The sequence below is a fragment of the Salvelinus fontinalis genome, chromosome 12 (genome assembly GCF_029448725.1).
Source record: "Salvelinus fontinalis isolate EN_2023a chromosome 12, ASM2944872v1, whole genome shotgun sequence".
NCBI lineage: Eukaryota > Metazoa > Chordata > Actinopteri > Salmoniformes > Salmonidae > Salvelinus > Salvelinus fontinalis.
Window position 1 is genome coordinate 54,885,162 of NC_074676.1, and position 18,212 is coordinate 54,903,373.

Below are 18,212 nucleotides of genomic sequence, written 5' to 3' on the forward strand. Positions count from 1 at the left end.
AGCATGTTGGAGAGGGCAGCAGGTAGCCAAGATGTTGGAGAGGGCAGCATGTTGGAGAGGGCAGCAGGTAGCCAAGAGGTTGGAGAGGGCAGCATGTTGGAGAGGGTAGCAGGTAGCCAAGAGGTTGGAGAGGGCAGCATGTTGGAGAGGTTAGCATGTTGGAGAGGGCAGCATGTTGGAGAGGGCAGCAGGTAGCCAAGAGGTTGGAGAGGGCAGCAGGTAGCCAAGAGGTTGGAGAGGGCAGCAGGTAGCCAAGAGGTTGGAGAGGGCAGCAGGTAGACAAGAGGTTGGAGAGGGCAGCAGGTAGCCAAGAGGTTGGAGAGGGAAGCAGGTAGCCAAGAGGTTGGAGAGGGCAGCATGTTGGAAAGGGCAGCAGGTAGCCAAGAGGTAGGAGAGGGCAGCATGTTGGAGAGGGCAGCATGTTGGAGAGGGCAGCATGTAGCCAAGAGGTTGGAGAGGGCAGCAGGTAGCCAAGAGGTTGGAGAGGGCAGCATGTTGGAGAGGGCAGCAGGTAGCCAAGATGTTGGAGAGGGCAGCAGGTAGCCAAGATGTTGGAGAGGGCAGCATGTTGGAGAGGGCAGCATGTTGGAGAGGGCAGCATGTTGCCAAGAGGTTGGAGAGGGCAGCAGGTTGGAGAGGGCAGCATGTTGCCAAGAGGTTGGAGAGGGAAGCAGGTTGGAGAGGGCAGCATGTTGCCAAGAGGTTGGAGAGGCCAGCATGTTGGAGAGGGCAGCATGTAGCCAAGAGGTTGGAGAGGGCAGCATGTTGGAGAGGGCAGCATGTTGCCAAGAGGTTGGAGAGGGCAGCAGGTTGGAGAGGGCAGCATGTAGCCAAGAGGTTGGAGAGGGCAGCATGTTGCCAAGAGGTTGGAGAGGGCAGCCTGTTGTTGAGGGCAGCATGTTGGAGAGGGCAGCAGGTAGGAGAGGCCAGCAGGTTGGAGAGGGCATTAGGTTGGAGAGGGCAGCAGGTTGGAGAGGGCAGCATGTTGGAAAGGGCAGCATGTTGGAGAGGGCAGCATGTTGGAGAGGGCAGCATGTTGGAGAGGGCAGCAGGTTGGAGAGGGCAGCAGGTTGGAGAGGGCAGCAGGTAGGAGAGGGCAGCATGTTGGAGAGGGCAGCATGTTGGAGAGGGCAGCATGTTGGAGAGGGCAGCATGTTGGAGAGGGCAGCATGTTGGAGAGGGCAGCATGTTGGAGAGAGCAGAAGGTAGGAGAGGCCAGCATGTAGCCAAGAGGTTGGAGAGGGCAGCAGGTAGCCAAGAGGTTGGAGAGGGCAGCAGGTAGCCAAGAGGTTGGAGAGGGCAGCAGGTAGCCAAGAGGTTGGAGAGGGCAGCAGGTAGCCAAGAGGTTGGAGAGGGCAGCATGTTGGAGAGGGCAGCATGTTGGAGAGGGCAGCAGGTAGCCAAGAGGTTGGAGAGGGCAGCAGGTAGCCAAGAGGTTGGAGAGGGCAGCAGGTAGCCAAGAGGTTGGAGAGGGCAGCAGGTAGCCAAGAGGTTGGAGAGGGCAGCAGGTAGCCAAGAGGTTGGAGAGGGCAGCAGGTAGCTAAGAGGTTGGAGAGGGCAGCAGGTAGCCAAGAGGTTTGAGAGGGCAGCAGGTAGCCAAGAGGTTGGAGAGGGCAGCATGTTGGAGAGGGCAGCAGGTAGCCAAGAGGTTGGAGAGGGCAGCATGTTGGAGAGGGCAGCAGGTAGCCAAGATGTTGGAGAGGGCAGCATGTTGGAGAGGGCAGCAGGTAGCCAAGAGGTTGGAGAGGGCAGCATGTTGGAGAGGGTAGCAGGTAGCCAAGAGGTTGGAGAGGGCAGCATGTTGGAGAGGTTAGCATGTTGGAGAGGGCAGCATGTTGGAGAGGGCAGCAGGTAGCCAAGAGGTTGGAGAGGGCAGCAGGTAGCCAAGAGGTTGGAGAGGGCAGCAGGTAGCCAAGAGGTTGGAGAGGGCAGCAGGTAGACAAGAGGTTGGAGAGGGCAGCAGGTAGCCAAGAGGTTGGAGAGGGCAGCAGGTAGACAAGAGGTTGGAGAGGGCAGCAGGTAGCCAAGAGGTTGGAGAGGGAAGCAGGTAGCCAAGAGGTTGGAGAGGGCAGCATGTTGGAAAGGGCAGCAGGTAGCCAAGAGGTAGGAGAGGGCAGCATGTTGGAGAGGGCAGCATGTTGGAGAGGGCAGCATGTAGCCAAGAGGTTGGAGAGGGCAGCAGGTAGCCAAGAGGTTGGAGAGGGCAACATGTTGGAGAGGGCAGCAGGTAGCCAAGATGTTGGAGAGGGCAGCAGGTAGCCAAGATGTTGGAGAGGGCAGCATGTTGGAGAGGGCAGCATGTTGGAGAGGGCAGCAGGTAGGAGAGGGCAGCAGGTAGCCAAGAGGTTGGAGAGGGCAGCAGGTAGGAGAGGGCAGCATGTTGGATAGGGCAGCATGTTGGATAGGGCAGCAGGTAGGAGAGGGCAGCAGGTAGGAGAAGGCAGCATGTTGGAGAGGGCAGCATGTTGGAGAGGGCAGCAGGTTGGAGAGGCCAGCAGGTTGGAGAGGGCAGCATGTTGCCAAGAGGTTGGAGAGGGCAGCAGGTATCCAAGAGGTTGGAGAGGCCAGCATGTTGGAGAGGCCAGCAGGTTGGAGAGGCCAGCATTTTGGAGAGGGTAGCAGGTAGGAGAGGGTAGCAGGTAGGAGAGGGCAGCATGTTGGAGAGGGCAGCATGTTGGAGAGGGCAGCAGGTAGGAGAGGGCAGCAGGTAGGAGAGGGCAGCAGGTAGGAGAGGGCAGCAGGTAGGAGAGGGCAGCATGTTGGAGAGGGCAGCAGGTTGGAGAGGGCAGCAGGTAGCCAAGAGGTTGGAGAGGGCAGCATGTTGGATAGGGCAGCATGTTGGATAGGGCAGCAGGTAGGAGAGGGCAGCAGGTAGGAGAGGGCAGCAGGTAGGAGAGGGCAGCAGGTAGGAGAGGGCAGCATGTTGGAGAGGGCAGCAGGTTGGAGAGGGCAGCAGGTAGCCAAGAGGTTGGAGAGGGCAGCATGTTGTAGAGGGCAGCAGGTAGCCAAGAGGTTGGAGAGGGCAGCATGTTGCCAAGAGGTTGGAGAGGGCAGCATGTTGGAGAGGGCAGCATGTAGCCAAGAGGTTGGAGAGGGCAGCAGGTTGGAGAGGGCAGCATGTTGGAGAGGGCAGCAGGTTGGAGAGTGCAGCAGGTAGCCAAGAGGTTGGAGAGGGCAGCATGTTGGAGAGGGCAGCATGTTGCCAAGAGGTTGGAGAGGGCAGCATGTTGCCAAGAGGTTGGAGAGGGCAGCATGTTGGAGAGGGCAGCATGTTGGAGAGGGCAGCATGTAGCCAAGAGGTTGGAGAGGGCAGCAGGTAGCCAAGAGGTTGGAGAGGGCAGCATGTTGGAGAGGGCAGCAGGTTGGAGAGGGCAGCAGGTTGGAGAGGGCAGCATGTTGGAGAGGGCAGCATGTTGGAGAGGGCAGCAGGTAGCCAAGATGTTGGAGAGGGCAGCATGTTGGAGAGGGCAGCAGGTAGCCAAGATGTTGGAGAGGGCAGCATGTTGGAGAGGGCAGCAGGTAGCCAAGAGGTTGGAGAGGGCAGCATGTTGGAGAGGGTAGCAAGTAGCAAGATGTTGGAGAGGCCAGCATGTTGGAGAGGGCAGCAGGTAGCCAAGAGGTTGGAGAGGGCAGCATGTTGGAGAAGGCAGCAGGTAGCCAAGAGGTTGGAGAGGGCAGCATGTTGGAGAGGGCAGCAGGTAGGAGAGGGCAGCAGGTAGCCAAGAGGTAGGAGAGGGCAGCAGGTAGGAGAGGGCAGCATGTTGAATAGGGCAGCATGTTGGATAGGGCAGCATGTAGGAGAGGGCAGCAGGTAGGAGAGGGCAGCAGGTAGGAGAGGGCAGCAGGTAGGAGAGGGCAGCATGTTGGAGAGGGCAGCAGGTTGGAGAGGGCAGCAGGTAGCCAAGAGGTTGGAGAGGGCAGCATGTTGGATAGGGCAACATGTTGGATAGGGCAGCAGGTAGGAGAGGGCAGCAGGTAGGAGAGGGCAGCAGGTAGGAGAGGGCAGCAGGTAGGAGAGGGCAGCATGTTGGAGAGGGCAGCAGGTTGGAGAGGGCAGCAGGTAGCCAAGAGGTTGGAGAGGGCAGCATGTTGTAGAGGGCAGCAGGTAGCCAAGAGGTTGGAGAGGGCAGCATGTTGCCAAGAGGTTGGAGAGGGCAGCATGTTGGAGAGGGCAGCATGTAGCCAAGAGGTTGGAGAGGGCAGCAGGTTGGAGAGTGCAGCATGTTGCCAAGAGGTTGGAGAGGGCAGCATGTTGGAGAGGGCAGCATGTTGCCAAGAGGTTGGAGAGGGCAGCATGTTGCCAAGAGGTTGGAGAGGGAAGCATGTTGGAGAGGGCAGCATGTAGCCAAGAGGTTGGAGAGGGCAGCAGGTTGGAGAGGGCAGCATGTTGCCAAGAGGTTGGAGAGGGCAGCATGTTGGAGAGGGCAGCATGTTGGAGAGGGCAGCATGTTGGAGAGGGCAGCATGTTGGAGAGGGCAGCATGTTGCCAAGAGGTTGGAGAGGGCAGCAGGTTGGAGAGGGCAGCATGTTGCCAAGAGGTTGGAGAGGGAAGCAGGTTGGAGAGGGCAGCATGTTGCCAAGAGGTTGGAGAGGCCAGCATGTTGGAGAGGGCAGCATGTAGCCAAGAGGTTGGAGAGGGCAGCATGTTGGAGAGGGCAGCATGTTGCCAAGAGGTTGGAGAGGGCAGCAGGTTGGAGAGGGCAGCATGTAGCCAAGAGGTTGGAGAGGGCAGCATGTTGCCAAGAGGTTGGAGAGGGCAGCCTGTTGTTGAGGGCAGCCTGTTGTTGAGGGCAGCATGTTGGAGAGGGCAGCAGGTAGGAGAGGCCAGCAGGTTGGAGAGGCCAGCAGGTTGGAGAGGGCAGCAGGTTGGAGAGGGCAGCATGTTGGAAAGGGCAGCAGGTTGGAGAGGGCAGCATGTTGGAGAGGGCAGCATGTTGGAGAGGGCAGCAGGTTGGAGAGGGCAGCAGGTTGGAGAGGGCAGCAGGTAGGAGAGGGCAGCATGTTGGAGAGGGCAGCATGTTGGAGAGGGCAGCATGTTGGAGAGGGCAGCATGTTGGAGAGGGCAGCATGTTGGAGAGGGCAGCATGTTGGAGAGAGCAGAAGGTAGGAGAGGCCAGCATGTAGCCAAGAGGTTGGACAGGGCAGCAGGTAGCCAAGAGGTTGGAGAGGGCAGCAGGTAGCCAAGAGGTTGGAGAGGGCAGCAGGTAGCCAAGAGGTTGGAGAGGGCAGCAGGTAGCCAAGAGGTTGGAGAGGGCAGCATGTTGGAGAGGGCAGCATGTTGGAGAGGGCAGCAGGTAGCCAAGAGGTTGGAGAGGGCAGCAGGTAGCCAAGAGGTTGGAGAGGGCAGCAGGTAGCCAAGAGGTTGGAGAGGGCAGCAGGTAGCCAAGAGGTTGGAGAGGGCAGCAGGTAGCCAAGAGGTTGGAGAGGGCAGCAGGTAGCTAAGAGGTTGGAGAGGGCAGCAGGTAGCCAAGAGGTTTGAGAGGGCAGCAGGTAGCCAAGAGGTTGGAGAGGGCAGCATGTTGGAGAGGGCAGCAGGTAGCCAAGAGGTTGGAGAGGGCAGCATGTTGGAGAGGGCAGCAGGTAGCCAAGATGTTGGAGAGGGCAGCATGTTGGAGAGGGCAGCAGGTAGCCAAGAGGTTGGAGAGGGCAGCATGTTGGAGAGGGTAGCAGGTAGCCAAGAGGTTGGAGAGGGCAGCATGTTGGAGAGGTTAGCATGTTGGAGAGGGCAGCATGTTGGAGAGGGCAGCAGGTAGCCAAGAGGTTGGAGAGGGCAGCAGGTAGCCAAGAGGTTGGAGAGGGCAGCAGGTAGCCAAGAGGTTGGAGAGGGCAGCAGGTAGACAAGAGGTTGGAGAGGGCAGCAGGTAGCCAAGAGGTTGGAGAGGGAAGCAGGTAGCCAAGAGGTTGGAGAGGGCAGCATGTTGGAAAGGGCAGCAGGTAGCCAAGAGGTAGGAGAGGGCAGCATGTTGGAGAGGGCAGCATGTTGGAGAGGGCAGCATGTAGCCAAGAGGTTGGAGAGGGCAGCAGGTAGCCAAGAGGTTGGAGAGGGCAGCATGTTGGAGAGGGCAGCAGGTAGCCAAGATGTTGGAGAGGGCAGCAGGTAGCCAAGATGTTGGAGAGGGCAGCATGTTGGAGAGGGCAGCATGTTGGAGAGGGCAGCATGTTGGAGAGGGCAGCAGGTAGGAGAGGGCAGCAGGTAGCCAAGAGGTTGGAGAGGGCAGCAGGTAGGAGAGGGCAGCATGTTGGATAGGGCAGCATGTTGGATAGGGCAGCAGGTAGGAGAGGGCAGCAGGTAGGAGAAGGCAGCATGTTGGAGAGGCCAGCAGGTTGGAGAGGGCAGCATGTTGCCAAGAGGTTGGAGAGGGCAGCAGGTATCCAAGAGGTTGGAGAGGCCAGCATGTTGGAGAGGCCAGCAGGTTGGAGAGGCCAGCATTTTGGAGAGGGTAGCAGGTAGGAGAGGGTAGCAGGTAGGAGAGGGCAGCATGTTGGAGAGGGCAGCATGTTGGAGAGGGCAGCATGTTGGAGAGGGCAGCATGTAAGAGAGGGCAGCAGGTAGGAGAGGCCAGCAGGTAGGAGAGGCCAGCAGGTAGGAGAGGCCAGCAGGTAGGAGAGGCCAGCAGGTAGGAGAGGCCAGCAGGTAGGAGAGGCCAGCAGGTTGGAGAGGCCAGCAGGTTGGAGAGGGCAGCAGGTTGGAGAGGGCAGCAGGTTGGAGAGGGCAGCAGGTAGGAGAGGGCAGCAGGTAGCCAAGAGGTTGGAGAGGCCAGCAGGTAGGAGAGGCCAGCAGGTAGGAGAGGCCAGCAGGTAGGAGAGGCCAGCAGGTTGGAGAGGCCAGCAGGTTGGAGAGGGCATCAGGTTGGCGAGGGAAGCAGGTTGGAGAGGGCAGCAGGTAGGAGAGGGCAGCAGGTAGCCAAGATGTTGGAGAGGGCAGCATGTTGGAGAGGCCAGCAGGTAGCCAAGAGGTTGGAGAGGGCAGCAGGTAGGAGAGGGCAGCAGGTAGGAGAGGGCAGCATGTTGGAGAGGGCAGCATGTTGGAGAGGGCAGCAGGTAGGAGAGGGCAGCAGGTAGGAGAGGGCAGCAGGTAGCCAAGATGTTGGAGAGGGCAGCATGTTGGAGAGGCCAGCAGGTTGGAGAGGCCAGCAGGTAGCCAAGAGGTTGAAGAGGGCAGCAGGTTGGAGACGCCAGCAGGTAGCCAAGAGGTTGGAGAGGCCAGCAGGTAGGAGAGGGCAGCAGGTAGGAGAGGGCAGCCGGTAGGAGAGGGCAGCAGGTAGGAGAGGGCAGCAGGTAGGAGAAGGCAGCAGGTAGGAGAGGGCAGCATGTTGGAGAGGGCAGCATGTTGGAGAATCCAGCAGGTAGGAGAATCCAGCAGGTAGGAGAGGTTAGCAGGTAGGAGAGGGCAGCAGGTAGGAGAGGGCAGCAGGTAGCCAAGAGGTTGGAGAGGGCAGCAGGTAGGAGAGGGCAGCATGTTGGAGAGGGCAGCAGGTAGGAGAGGGCAGCAGGTAGGAGAGGGCAGCAGGTAGGAGAGGGCAGCAGGTAGCCAAGAGGTTGGAGAGCAGCAGGTAGGAGAGGGCAGCAGGTAGGAGAGGGCAGCAGGTAGCCAAGAGGTTGGAGAGGGCAGCATGTTAGAGAGGGCAGCAGGTAGGAGGGGGCAGCAGGTAGGAGGGGGCAGCATGTTGGAGAGGGCAGCATGTTGGAGAGGGCAGCATGTTGGAGAGGGCAGCAGGTAGGAGAGGGCAGCATGTTGGAGAGGGCAGCATGTTGGAGAGGGCAGCAGGTAGGAGAGGGCAGCAGGTAGGAGAGGGCAGCAGGTAGCCAAGAGGTTGGAGAGCAGCAGGTAGGAGAGGGCAGCAGGTAGGAGAGGGCAGCAGGTAGCCAAGAGGTTGGAGAGGGCAGCATGTTAGAGAGGGCAGCAGGTAGGAGGGGGCAGCATGTTGGAGAGGGCAGCATGTTGGAGAGGGCAGCATGTTGGAGAGGGCAGCAGGTAGGAGAGGGCAGCAGGTAGGAGAGGGCAGCAGGTAGGAGAGGGCAGCAGGTAGGAGAGGGCAGCAGGTAGGAGAGGCCAGCAGGTAGGAGAGGGCAGCAGGTAGGAGAGGGCAGCAGGTAGGAGAGGGCAGCAGGTTGGAGAGGGTCGTTGGTTAGTCAGATGAGTCAAATCTGGTGGGATTCTAAGTATCCTAGATTCCTTTTCCTACCGTTGTTCCTTTGAAGAAGGCATTTTTATTTTTATTTAACTAGGCAAGTCAGTTAAGAACAAATTATTATTTTCAATGAAGGCCTAGGAACAGTGGGTTAACTTCCTTGTTCAGGGGCAGAATGACAGATTTGTACCTCGTCAGCTCGGGGATTCGAACTTGCAACCTTTTGGTTACTAGTCCAACGCTCTAACCACTAGGCTACGCTGCCGCACCAGCATAGCTGATCCTGGGTTATGTTTCTGTGGTGTAGGTTAAAGGCAGAAAATACACATTTCCATGACCTGAAAATGACAAAAACATTCGTCTGAACCTACTATCTCTCTTCAACAGGAGAAGGATATCACCCCTGACCCCCAGCTCCTGGACAAGGTCAACCACTGCAGCAGCCAGATGACCTTCAAGAGGTTCCACAGCCAATCCCTGTCTCAGCTGCCCTCTGACCTCACTGACATCATCGACTTCTTCATCGCCCTCACCATCTGTAACACAGTGGTGGTGTCATCGCCCAATCAGCCACGACAGAAGGTAGAGTGTACAAAACATTAGGAACACCTTCCTAATATTGAGTTGCACCCCCTTTTGCCCTCAGAATAGTCTCAATTCGTCGGGGCACGGGACTCTACAAGGTGTTGAAAGCGTTCCGCAGGGATGCTGGCCAGGGCATGAATGAACACCCGTGCCACCCGCGGGTAGATTTAGATATTGGCGGGTAACAATGTCTTTCACCAGCCACGTTAGCGTGTAGTCAATTTGCAGGGCTCTACAGTGCCAGCATTACATTTGCATTAGGGAATACAAGTAGTCAAAAGTCAAGTATATCTGTGAGTTTTATGACTTGAAAACAGCTGAAAACAGCTGTTTTCAAAGTATTTCTGTTGTTTTGTTTCATAGCTGCTCATCGCACAAAGAAATACCCAGCAACAGCTTTGCACTGATTGATCCATGTTTGGAGGCGCTGACAACAGGCGTAACAGTTTGGTCTAATTTACTCAAGTCAGCAAAGTGAGACTTTGTCCTCCTGTTTCATGGCTGTTTACATGATGAAATACAGCAGTATACCACATTACTACTTACTAATACATGGAATACAGCAGTATACCACATTACTACTTACTAATACATGAAATACAGCAGTATACCACATTACTACTTACTAATACATGAAATACAGCAGTATACCACATTACTACTTACTAATACATGGAATACAGCAGTATACCTCATTACTACTTACTAATACATGGAATACAGCAGTATACCACATTACTACTTACTAATACATGATGAAATACAGCAGTATACCACATTACTACTTACTAATACATGGAATACAGCAGTATACCACATTACTACTTACTAATACATGGAATACAGCAGTATACCACATTACTACTTACTAATACATGAAATACAGCAGTATACCACATTACTACTTACTAATACATGGAATACAGCAGTATACCACATTACTACTTACTAATACATGAAATACAGCAGTATACCACATTACTACTTACTAATACATGATGAAATACAGCAGTAGACCACAATACTACTTACTAATACATGATGGAATACAGCAGTATACCACATTACTACTTACTAATACATGATGGAATACAGCAGTATACCACATTACTACTTACTAATACATGATGAAATACAGCAGTATACCACATTACTACTTACTAATACATGATGAAATACAGCAGTATACCACATTACTATATTACTAATACATGAAATACAGCAGTATACCACATTACTACTTACTAATACATGAAATACAGCAGTATACCACATTACTACTTACTAATACATGAAATACAGCAGTATACCACATTACTACTTACTAATACATGATGAAATACAGCAGTATACCACATTACTACTTACTAATACATGAAGTTGAGCAGTATACCACATTACTACTTACTAATACATGATGAAATACAGCAGTAGACCACATTACTATATTACTAATGTTTCTAACCCTCTGTCCCTCCCTCTCAGGTGGGAATGAGGTTTGGGCTAATGTTTCTAACCCTCTGTCCCTCCCTCTCAGGTGCGAATGAGGTTTGGGCTGAAGTCCCCAGTGAAGACTATCGAGGACTTCATCAAGCGCTTCACCTCCAGTCGTCTCACCTCCAACTCCAACAGCAGCAGCTCTTCCAGCCTCAACCGCTCCTCCCACCGCGAATGTTCCAGTGTCCTCTCCTCCCCCTCCGCCGAGAGCACCCTGACTAAGTTAGATGAGGAGCATCACCCTGGAGGTCCGGGTGGTTTGGAGCATGCCTTCTCCCCCGTCCCTCCTCACGCTACCGAGGGAGAGCCCGGGGCCGTAGAGGAAGGAGAGCTCCGCTACGAAGCAGAGTCACCTGACGAGGCTGCCCTGGTGTATGCGGCGCGTGCCTACAAGTGTTCTCTGGTTGGCCGGCTACCTGATCAGGTGACGGTGGAGCTACCTCACCTGGGGAAGCTAAGCTTTGAGCTGCTCCACACTCTGGGGTTTGACTCCACCAGAAAGAGGATGTCTGTGGTGGTGAGACACCCGCTAACAGACCAGATCACCGTCTACACTAAAGGAGCTGACTCTGTCATCATGGACCTCATCACACTGCCACCTACAGGTAGGAGGACCTCACAGCAGGCCAGGGGAGGGGTGGTAGGGGACTGGTCACTATGATGCTTGAGTTTATTAGGTATAATCTCACATACAGTGCCTTCAGAAAGTATTCATACCCCTTAACTTAGTATATAGTTTTGGCAAGTCAGTTAGGACATCTACATGACAGAAGTAATTTTTCCAACAATTGTTTACAGACAGATTATTTCAATTATAATTCACTGTATCACAATTCCAGTGGGTCAGAAGTTTACATACACTAAGTTGACTGTGCCTTTAAACAGCTTGGAAAATTCCAGAAAATGATGTCATGGCTTTAGAAGCTTCTGATAGGCTAATTGACATCATTTGAGTCAATTGGAGGTGTACCTGTGGATGTATTTCAAGGCCTACATTCAAACTCAGTGCCTCTTTGCTTGACATCATGGGAAAATCAAAAGAAATCAGCCAAGACTTCAGAAAACAAATGTAGACCTCCACAAGTCTGGTTCATCCTTGGGAGCAATTTCCAAACGCCTGAAGGTACCATGTTCATCTGTACAAACAATAGTACGCAAGTATAAACACCATGGGACCACGCAGCCGTCATACCGCTCAGGAAGGAGTTCTGTCTCCTTGAGATGAACGTACTTTGGTGCGAAAAGTGTAAATCAATCCCAGAACAACAGCAAAGGACCTTGTGAAGATGCTGGAGGAAACAGGTACAGAAGTATCTATATCCACAGTAAAACGAGTCCTATATCGACATAACCTGAAAGGCCGCTCAGCAAGGAAGAGGCCACTGCTCCAAAACCACCATAAAAAAGACAGACTACGGTTTGCAACTGCACATGGGGACAAAGATTGTACTTTTTGGAGAAATGTCCTCTGGTCTGATGAAACAAAAATAGAACTGTTTGGCCATAATGACCATCGTTATGTTTGGAGGAAAAAGGGGGGAGGCTTGCAAGCCGAAGAACACCATCCCAACCGTGAAGCACGGGGGTGGCAGCATCATGTTGTGGGGGTGCTTTGCTGCAGGAGGGACTGGTGCACTTCACAAAATAGATGGCATCATGAGAGAGGAAAATTATGTGGATCTATTGAAGCAACATCTCAAGACATCAGTCAGGAAGTTGAAGCTTGGTCGCAAGTGGGTCTTCCAATGACCCCAAGCATACTTCCAAAGTTGTGGGAAAATGGCTTAAGGACAACAAAATCAAGGTATTGGAGTGGCCATCACAAAGCCCTGACCTCAATCCTATAGAACATTTCTGGGCAGAACTGAAAAAGCGTGTGTGAGCAAGGAGGCCTACAAACCTGACTCAGTTACACCAGCTCTGTCAGGAGGAATGGTCCAAAACTCACCCAACTTATAAGCTACCCGAAACGTTTGTCCCAAGTGAAACAATTTAAAGTCAATGCTACCAAATACTAATTGAGTGTATGTAAACTTCTGATCCACTGGGGATGTGATGAACGAAAATAAAAGCTGAAATAAATCACTTTTAAAGTGGTGATCCTAAATGACCAAAGACGGGGAATTTTTACTAGGATTAACTGTCAGGAATTGTGAAAACTGAGTTTAAATGTATTTGGCGGAGGTGTATGTAAACTTCCGACTTCAACTGTATTTTGCAATATTACTTTAGTGCCTTGTTGCAAACAGGATGCATGTTTTGGAATATTTTTTATTCTGTACAGGCTTCCTTCTTTTCACTCTGTCATTTAGGTTAGTATTGTGGAGTAACTACAATGTTGATCCATCCTCAGTTCTATCACAGCCATTAAACTCTGGAACTGTTTTAAAGTCACCATTGGCCTCATGGTGAAATCCCTGTGTAGTTTCCTTCTTCACCGGCAACTGAGTTAGGAAGGACGCCTGTATCCTTGCAGTGACTGGGTGTTTTGATACACCGTCCAAAGTGTAATTAATAACTTCACCATGCTCAAAGGGATATTCAATGAACCAGCAGGTGTATTCCTGATACAGGGAATGAGGCCCAGCGGGTGTATTCCTGATACAGGGAATGAGGCCCAGCGGGTGTATTCCTGATACAGGGAATGAGGCCCAGCGGGTGTATTCCTGAGACAGGGAATGAGGCCCAGCGGGTGTATTCCTGATACAGGGAATGAGCACCAGCGGGTGTATTCCTGATACAGGGAATGAGGCCCAGCGGGTGTTTTCCTGAGACAGGGAATGAGGCCCAGCGGGTGTTTTCCTGAGACAGGGAATGAGGCCCAGCAGGTGTTTTCCTGATACAGGGAATGAGGCACAGCAGGTGTTTTCCTGAGACAGGGAATGAGGCCCAGCAGGTGTTTTCCTGATACAGGGAATGAGGCCCAGCGGGTGTATTCCTGATACAGGGAATGAGGCCCAGCGGGTGTATTCCTGATACAGGGAATGAGGCCCAGCGGGTGTATTCCTGATACAGGGAATGAGGCCCAGCGGGTGTATTCCTGAGACAGGGAATGAGGCCCAGCAGGTGTATTCCTGATATAGGGAATGAGGCCCAGCGGTGTATTCCTGATACAGGGAATGAGGCCCAGCGGGTGTATTCCTGAGACAGGGAATGAGGCCCAGCGGGTGTATTCCTGATACAGGGAATGAGGCCCAGCGGGTGTATTCCTGAGACAGAGAATGAGGCCCAGCAGGTGTATTCCTGGCTGTTGTAGGAGAGAAATGTAGAGTAGGTCTAAAAATCCTTAATGGCGAAGGTCCACACACACACACACACACACACACACACACACACACACACACACACACACACACACACACACACATACACATCGTTAGTCGTCCAGGAACGCAAAGAGCTACAGAGGCGCCTTTTTCACTAATTCTGTGTACACACCGTCACCAGACACCTGTCCAGGATTGCTTAGCAAGGCTCCCTGCCATGCCGTCCCTCTCTCTGACAACGCAGTGAAGTGACGTTTTCCAGGACCATAGGAAAACCACAGAGTTGGGTTTTAAAATGGCTGAGTGTGAACCTGACTTGGAAGTCTTTGGTGTGGCAGCGATGTTTGGAAGAACGTTTTGTGAAGCAGAATTTTTTTTTTTTTTTAAGTAACGTATTCAGTGGAGCAGTTGTGACAGGCTTTTTGAAGACATGGTACCCCATTGCAGTGTGACCCTGCCAGTAAATGCAACAGGGTTTCTGTGACGAATCAAAAACGTTGTCCTTACCCTGCAATAATGTATTCAGTATTGGACCTGTGTGAATGCTGATCTCAGCAAGTCATACATGAAGGCAGGTCGAACTGTAATAGAAAGTTATCCTTGTATCACCTTGAATAAAGCACCTTGGTAACTGCACCTTGGTAACCTTGGTAACTGCACCTTGGTAACTGCACCTTGGTAACCTTGGTAACTGCACCTTGGGAACCTTAGTAACTGCACCTTGGTAACCTTGGTAACTGCACCTTGGTAACCTTGGTAACTGCACCTTGGTAACCTTGGTAACTGCACCTTGGTAACTGCACCTTGGTAACTGCACCTTGGTAACTGCACCTTGGTAACTGCACCTTGGTAACTGCACCTTGGTAACCTTGGTAACCGCACCTTGGTAACTGCACCTTGGTAACCTTGGTAACTGCACCTTGGTAACCTTGGTAACTGCATCTTGGTAACCTTGGTAACCACACCTTGGTACCCTTGGTAACCGCACCTTGGTAACCTTGGTAACTGCCGTAAATCCAGAGAGAAGGTTGGTGCTGTTTTTATTCTGCCATCTTTTCTCAGTTACTCGGAAACGATCCTGGATTCATTTGTGAACGATGATATTGATTTTCCAGTCCCAAACGGCACCCTACTCCCTAAATCAATCAATCAATCAATCAAGTTTATTTTATATAGCCCTTCGTACTTCAGCTAATATCTCGAAGTGCTGTACAGAGACCCAGCCTAAAACCCCAAACAGCTAGAATGCAGGTGTAGAAGCACGTGCAGGTGTAGAAGCAGTAAATAGTTGTTTACTTTTGACCAGGGCCCATAAGAGGTTGTCATTTGGGACACAACCTTGGTGTTAGAGGGTTCTGAAGGTCCATCATTCGAACGGCTCTCTGTGGCCCAATCTCACGGGCTTTTTACTAAGTTGACATTTCAGGATGTGTGGGACCTTTTTTGTAGTTTAGTTTATAGAGCGAGGCCAAGTCCTTTGGGACAGAGTTCTCGATCTCACCCCCTAGACCAGCTCCTCTGAATAGTGTCAAAGATGTTTTATAACTAACCCAAGATAAACTACAGCCTGTTGTTTCTGAATAGTGTCAAAGATGTTTTATAACTAACCCAAGATAAACTACAGCCTGTTGTTTCCTAACGGGAGCAGAACAAGCAAGGAGGTGGGCAGAGCCGAGCACGAGCTAAGATCCTATTGGTGCGTTTATAGCACGTATTTCTGTGAGGGAATGCGTACTCTGAAGTGCGCGTGTGCAATAACTCAATTCGCCCCTTGCACTCTACAAAACGTCACTCCGGTCGTAACAGATTCAGGTTTTGGTTAGAGAGAACTGTGTTGAGATGTTTGATAGATGAGAACATTTGCAGAATGTCGGCCAAAATCCATCCTGCTCCATCTTTCCCAACTGCCAGCCACTTGGCTTCCTCTCATCACCATATTTGGGGGTGACTGGAAATGCCAACGGGATGCTTCACATTTATATGCCATCTCAGTCCAGCTTTTTACAGATCCCCCAGCCCAGCTCTGTTCCTCATCCCCCAGCCCAGCTCTGTTCCTCATCCCCCAGCCCAGCTCTGTTCCTCATCCCCCAGCCCAACTCTGTTCCTCATCCCCCAGCCCAGCTCTGTTCCTCATCCCCCAGCCCAGCTCCCTGTGTCTCAGCCCAGCTCCCTGTGTCTCAGCCCAGCTCTGAATAGGTCTACCCTGTGTCTCAGCCCAGCTCTGAATAGGTCTACCCTGTGTCTCAGCCCAGCTCTGAATAGGCCTACCCTGTGTCTCAGCCCCCAGCTCTGAATAGACCTACCCTGTGTCTCAGCCCAGCTCTGAATAGGCCTACCCTGTGTCTCAGCCCAGCTCTGAATAGGCCTACCCTGTGTCTCAGCCCAGCTCTGAATAGGCCTACCCTGTGTCCCAGCCCAGTTCTGAATAGGTCTACCCTGTGTCTCAGCCCAGCTCTGAATAAGCCTACCCTGTGTCTCAGCCCCCAGCCCAGCTCTGAATAGGCCTACCCTGTGTCTCAGCCCAGCTCTGAATAGACCTACCCTGTGTCTCAGCCCAGCTCTGAATAGGCCTAATTTGATCATGATTACTACTTTCTTTAAATTGTTGCGTGTTGCGTTTGTATATATTTTGTTCAGTATATAACTAATGATCAATGGGCCCCACCCGGGTTGGTAATTTGATCATGAATACTACTAAGTTTAGATATCTGGCCGCTAGACTGACTTACCAATCTAGACCTTTTGTTGCTGACAAGGGCTTATTAAGTGACTGTAGATACATATCCAAATTTTGTGTATTCTATTAATATAACTCTCAACAGGAAGTAGAGACCAAGACTGAGCCCCCCCCCCCCCCCGCCCCAAGAAAAAAAAACTGTCTGGCTTGAATAAGCAGCCAATAGGCAGAGGGCACCAATAGGCAGAGGGCACCAATAGGCAGAGGGCACCCAATAGGCAGAGGGCACCCAATAGGCAGAGGGCACCCAATAGACAGAGAGCAGCCAATAGACAGAGGGCAGCCAATAGGCAGAGGGCCGCCAATAGGCAGAGGGCCGCCTATAGGCAGAGGGCACCATACATTATTGTCATACAACACAAAACATCAATATATTGTAATGTATACAGTAACTATGTATTCACACTATGACTCTCCCGTTCAATGGAATCTCCACCGCCTTCATATGTCATGTTTTATCTGGTTCTTCAGTGATAGACGGAACAGACGAGGTTTACAACGTTTACTTGGATTCTGTACTAGTAAAGACCAACAAAATCCAACGTATTACATGGAATGTGCACCGGCTCCATGTTGACAACAACAACAATTAAAAGATGAATGTTCTTGGACATTTAAAGATGCACTATGCAGAAATAGCTCTGCCATTTCCTGGTTGCTAAAGTTCTAATAGTTCGCCTAATTTCAGTTTGTGTAACAAAACAAGCAATGTATAGTGTAAAGAATATCATTGTACAATCTGAACAGCTGTGAAATATATTTTCAATAATATTGTATTTTCAGCTGTTTTGAAGCTGGTGTACAAACCGAACGTAAAAGACGCAAAAACTAAACTTAAGAACGGGCAGCATAGAAATAGCGCAACAAGAACAGATCTACCGCTTCTTAGAGACTTGCCTTCAATGAGAATGACAGATCTATAACTCACAATGCTATGTGAATTTGGTCGGGGTCGGCCAAAAAGTGACATATTGCAGCTTTTAAAGAGATGTGGTTTTCCTGCTAGAGTTACATTTACAGAAAGGAGGATTGGAACATTTAAAGAGGAGCTGGGTTGGAGAGGCCTATACTGCCACCTACTGTAGTAACTGCATAGGAGCCTTCATTTTTTGGACCAATCTACCAATCCTGTGCCCTTCTTTGAGGCATTGGAAAAACCTCCCTGGTCTTTGGTTGAATCTGTGTTTGAAATGCACTGCTTGACCGGGGTACAGAGATGAGGTAGTCATTTAAAAATCATGTTCAACACTATTATTGAACAGAGCGAGTCAATGCAACTTATTATGTGACTTGTTAAGCAGATTTTTACTCCTGAACTTATTTAGGCATCGCTATAACAAAGGGGTTGATACTTATTGAATCAAGACATTTCAGCTCTTCATTTTTTATTAATTTGTAAAGATTTTGAAAAATATAATTCCACTTTGGCTTTATGGGGTATTGTGTGTGTGTGTGTGTGGGCCAGTGACACATCTCAATTGAATCAATTTTAAATTCGGGCAGTAATACAACAAAATGTGGCGTGAATACTCTCTGAACGTGAATACACTCTGAACGTGAATACTCTCTGAACGTGAATACTATGAACGTGAATACTCTCTGAATGTGAATACTCTCAGAACGTGAATACTCTCTGAACGTGAATACTCTATGAACGTGAATACTCTCTGACGTGAATACTATGAACGTGAATACTCTCTGAATGTGAATACTCTCTGAACGTGAATACTCTCTGAACGTGAATACTCTCTGAACGTGAATACTCTCTGAACGTGAATACTCTCAGAACGTGAATACTATGAACGTGAATACTCTCTGAATGTGAATACTCTCTGAACGTGAATACTCTCAGAACGTGAATACTCTCTGAACGTGTATACTCTCTGAATGTGAATACTCTCTGAACGTGAATACTATGAACGTGAATACTATCTGAATGTGAATACTCTCTGAACGTGAATACTCTCTGAACGTAAATACTATGAATGTGAATAC

The 18,212-nt window shown here is 51.2% G+C and overlaps 1 protein-coding gene across 1 annotated transcript in view; it reads left to right on the top strand.

Moving 5' to 3' along the window:
* atp10a (ATPase phospholipid transporting 10A) overlaps nt 1-18,212 on the top strand; it is a 225,889-nt gene that overhangs the window by 124,098 nt on the left and 83,579 nt on the right. Inside the window, exons 9-10 of the mRNA XM_055941116.1 lie at nt 8,520-8,714; nt 10,255-10,819. Of these exons, the coding sequence (XP_055797091.1) occupies nt 8,520-8,714; nt 10,255-10,819 (760 nt within the window). The remainder of the gene's footprint in view (nt 1-8,519; nt 8,715-10,254; nt 10,820-18,212) is intronic.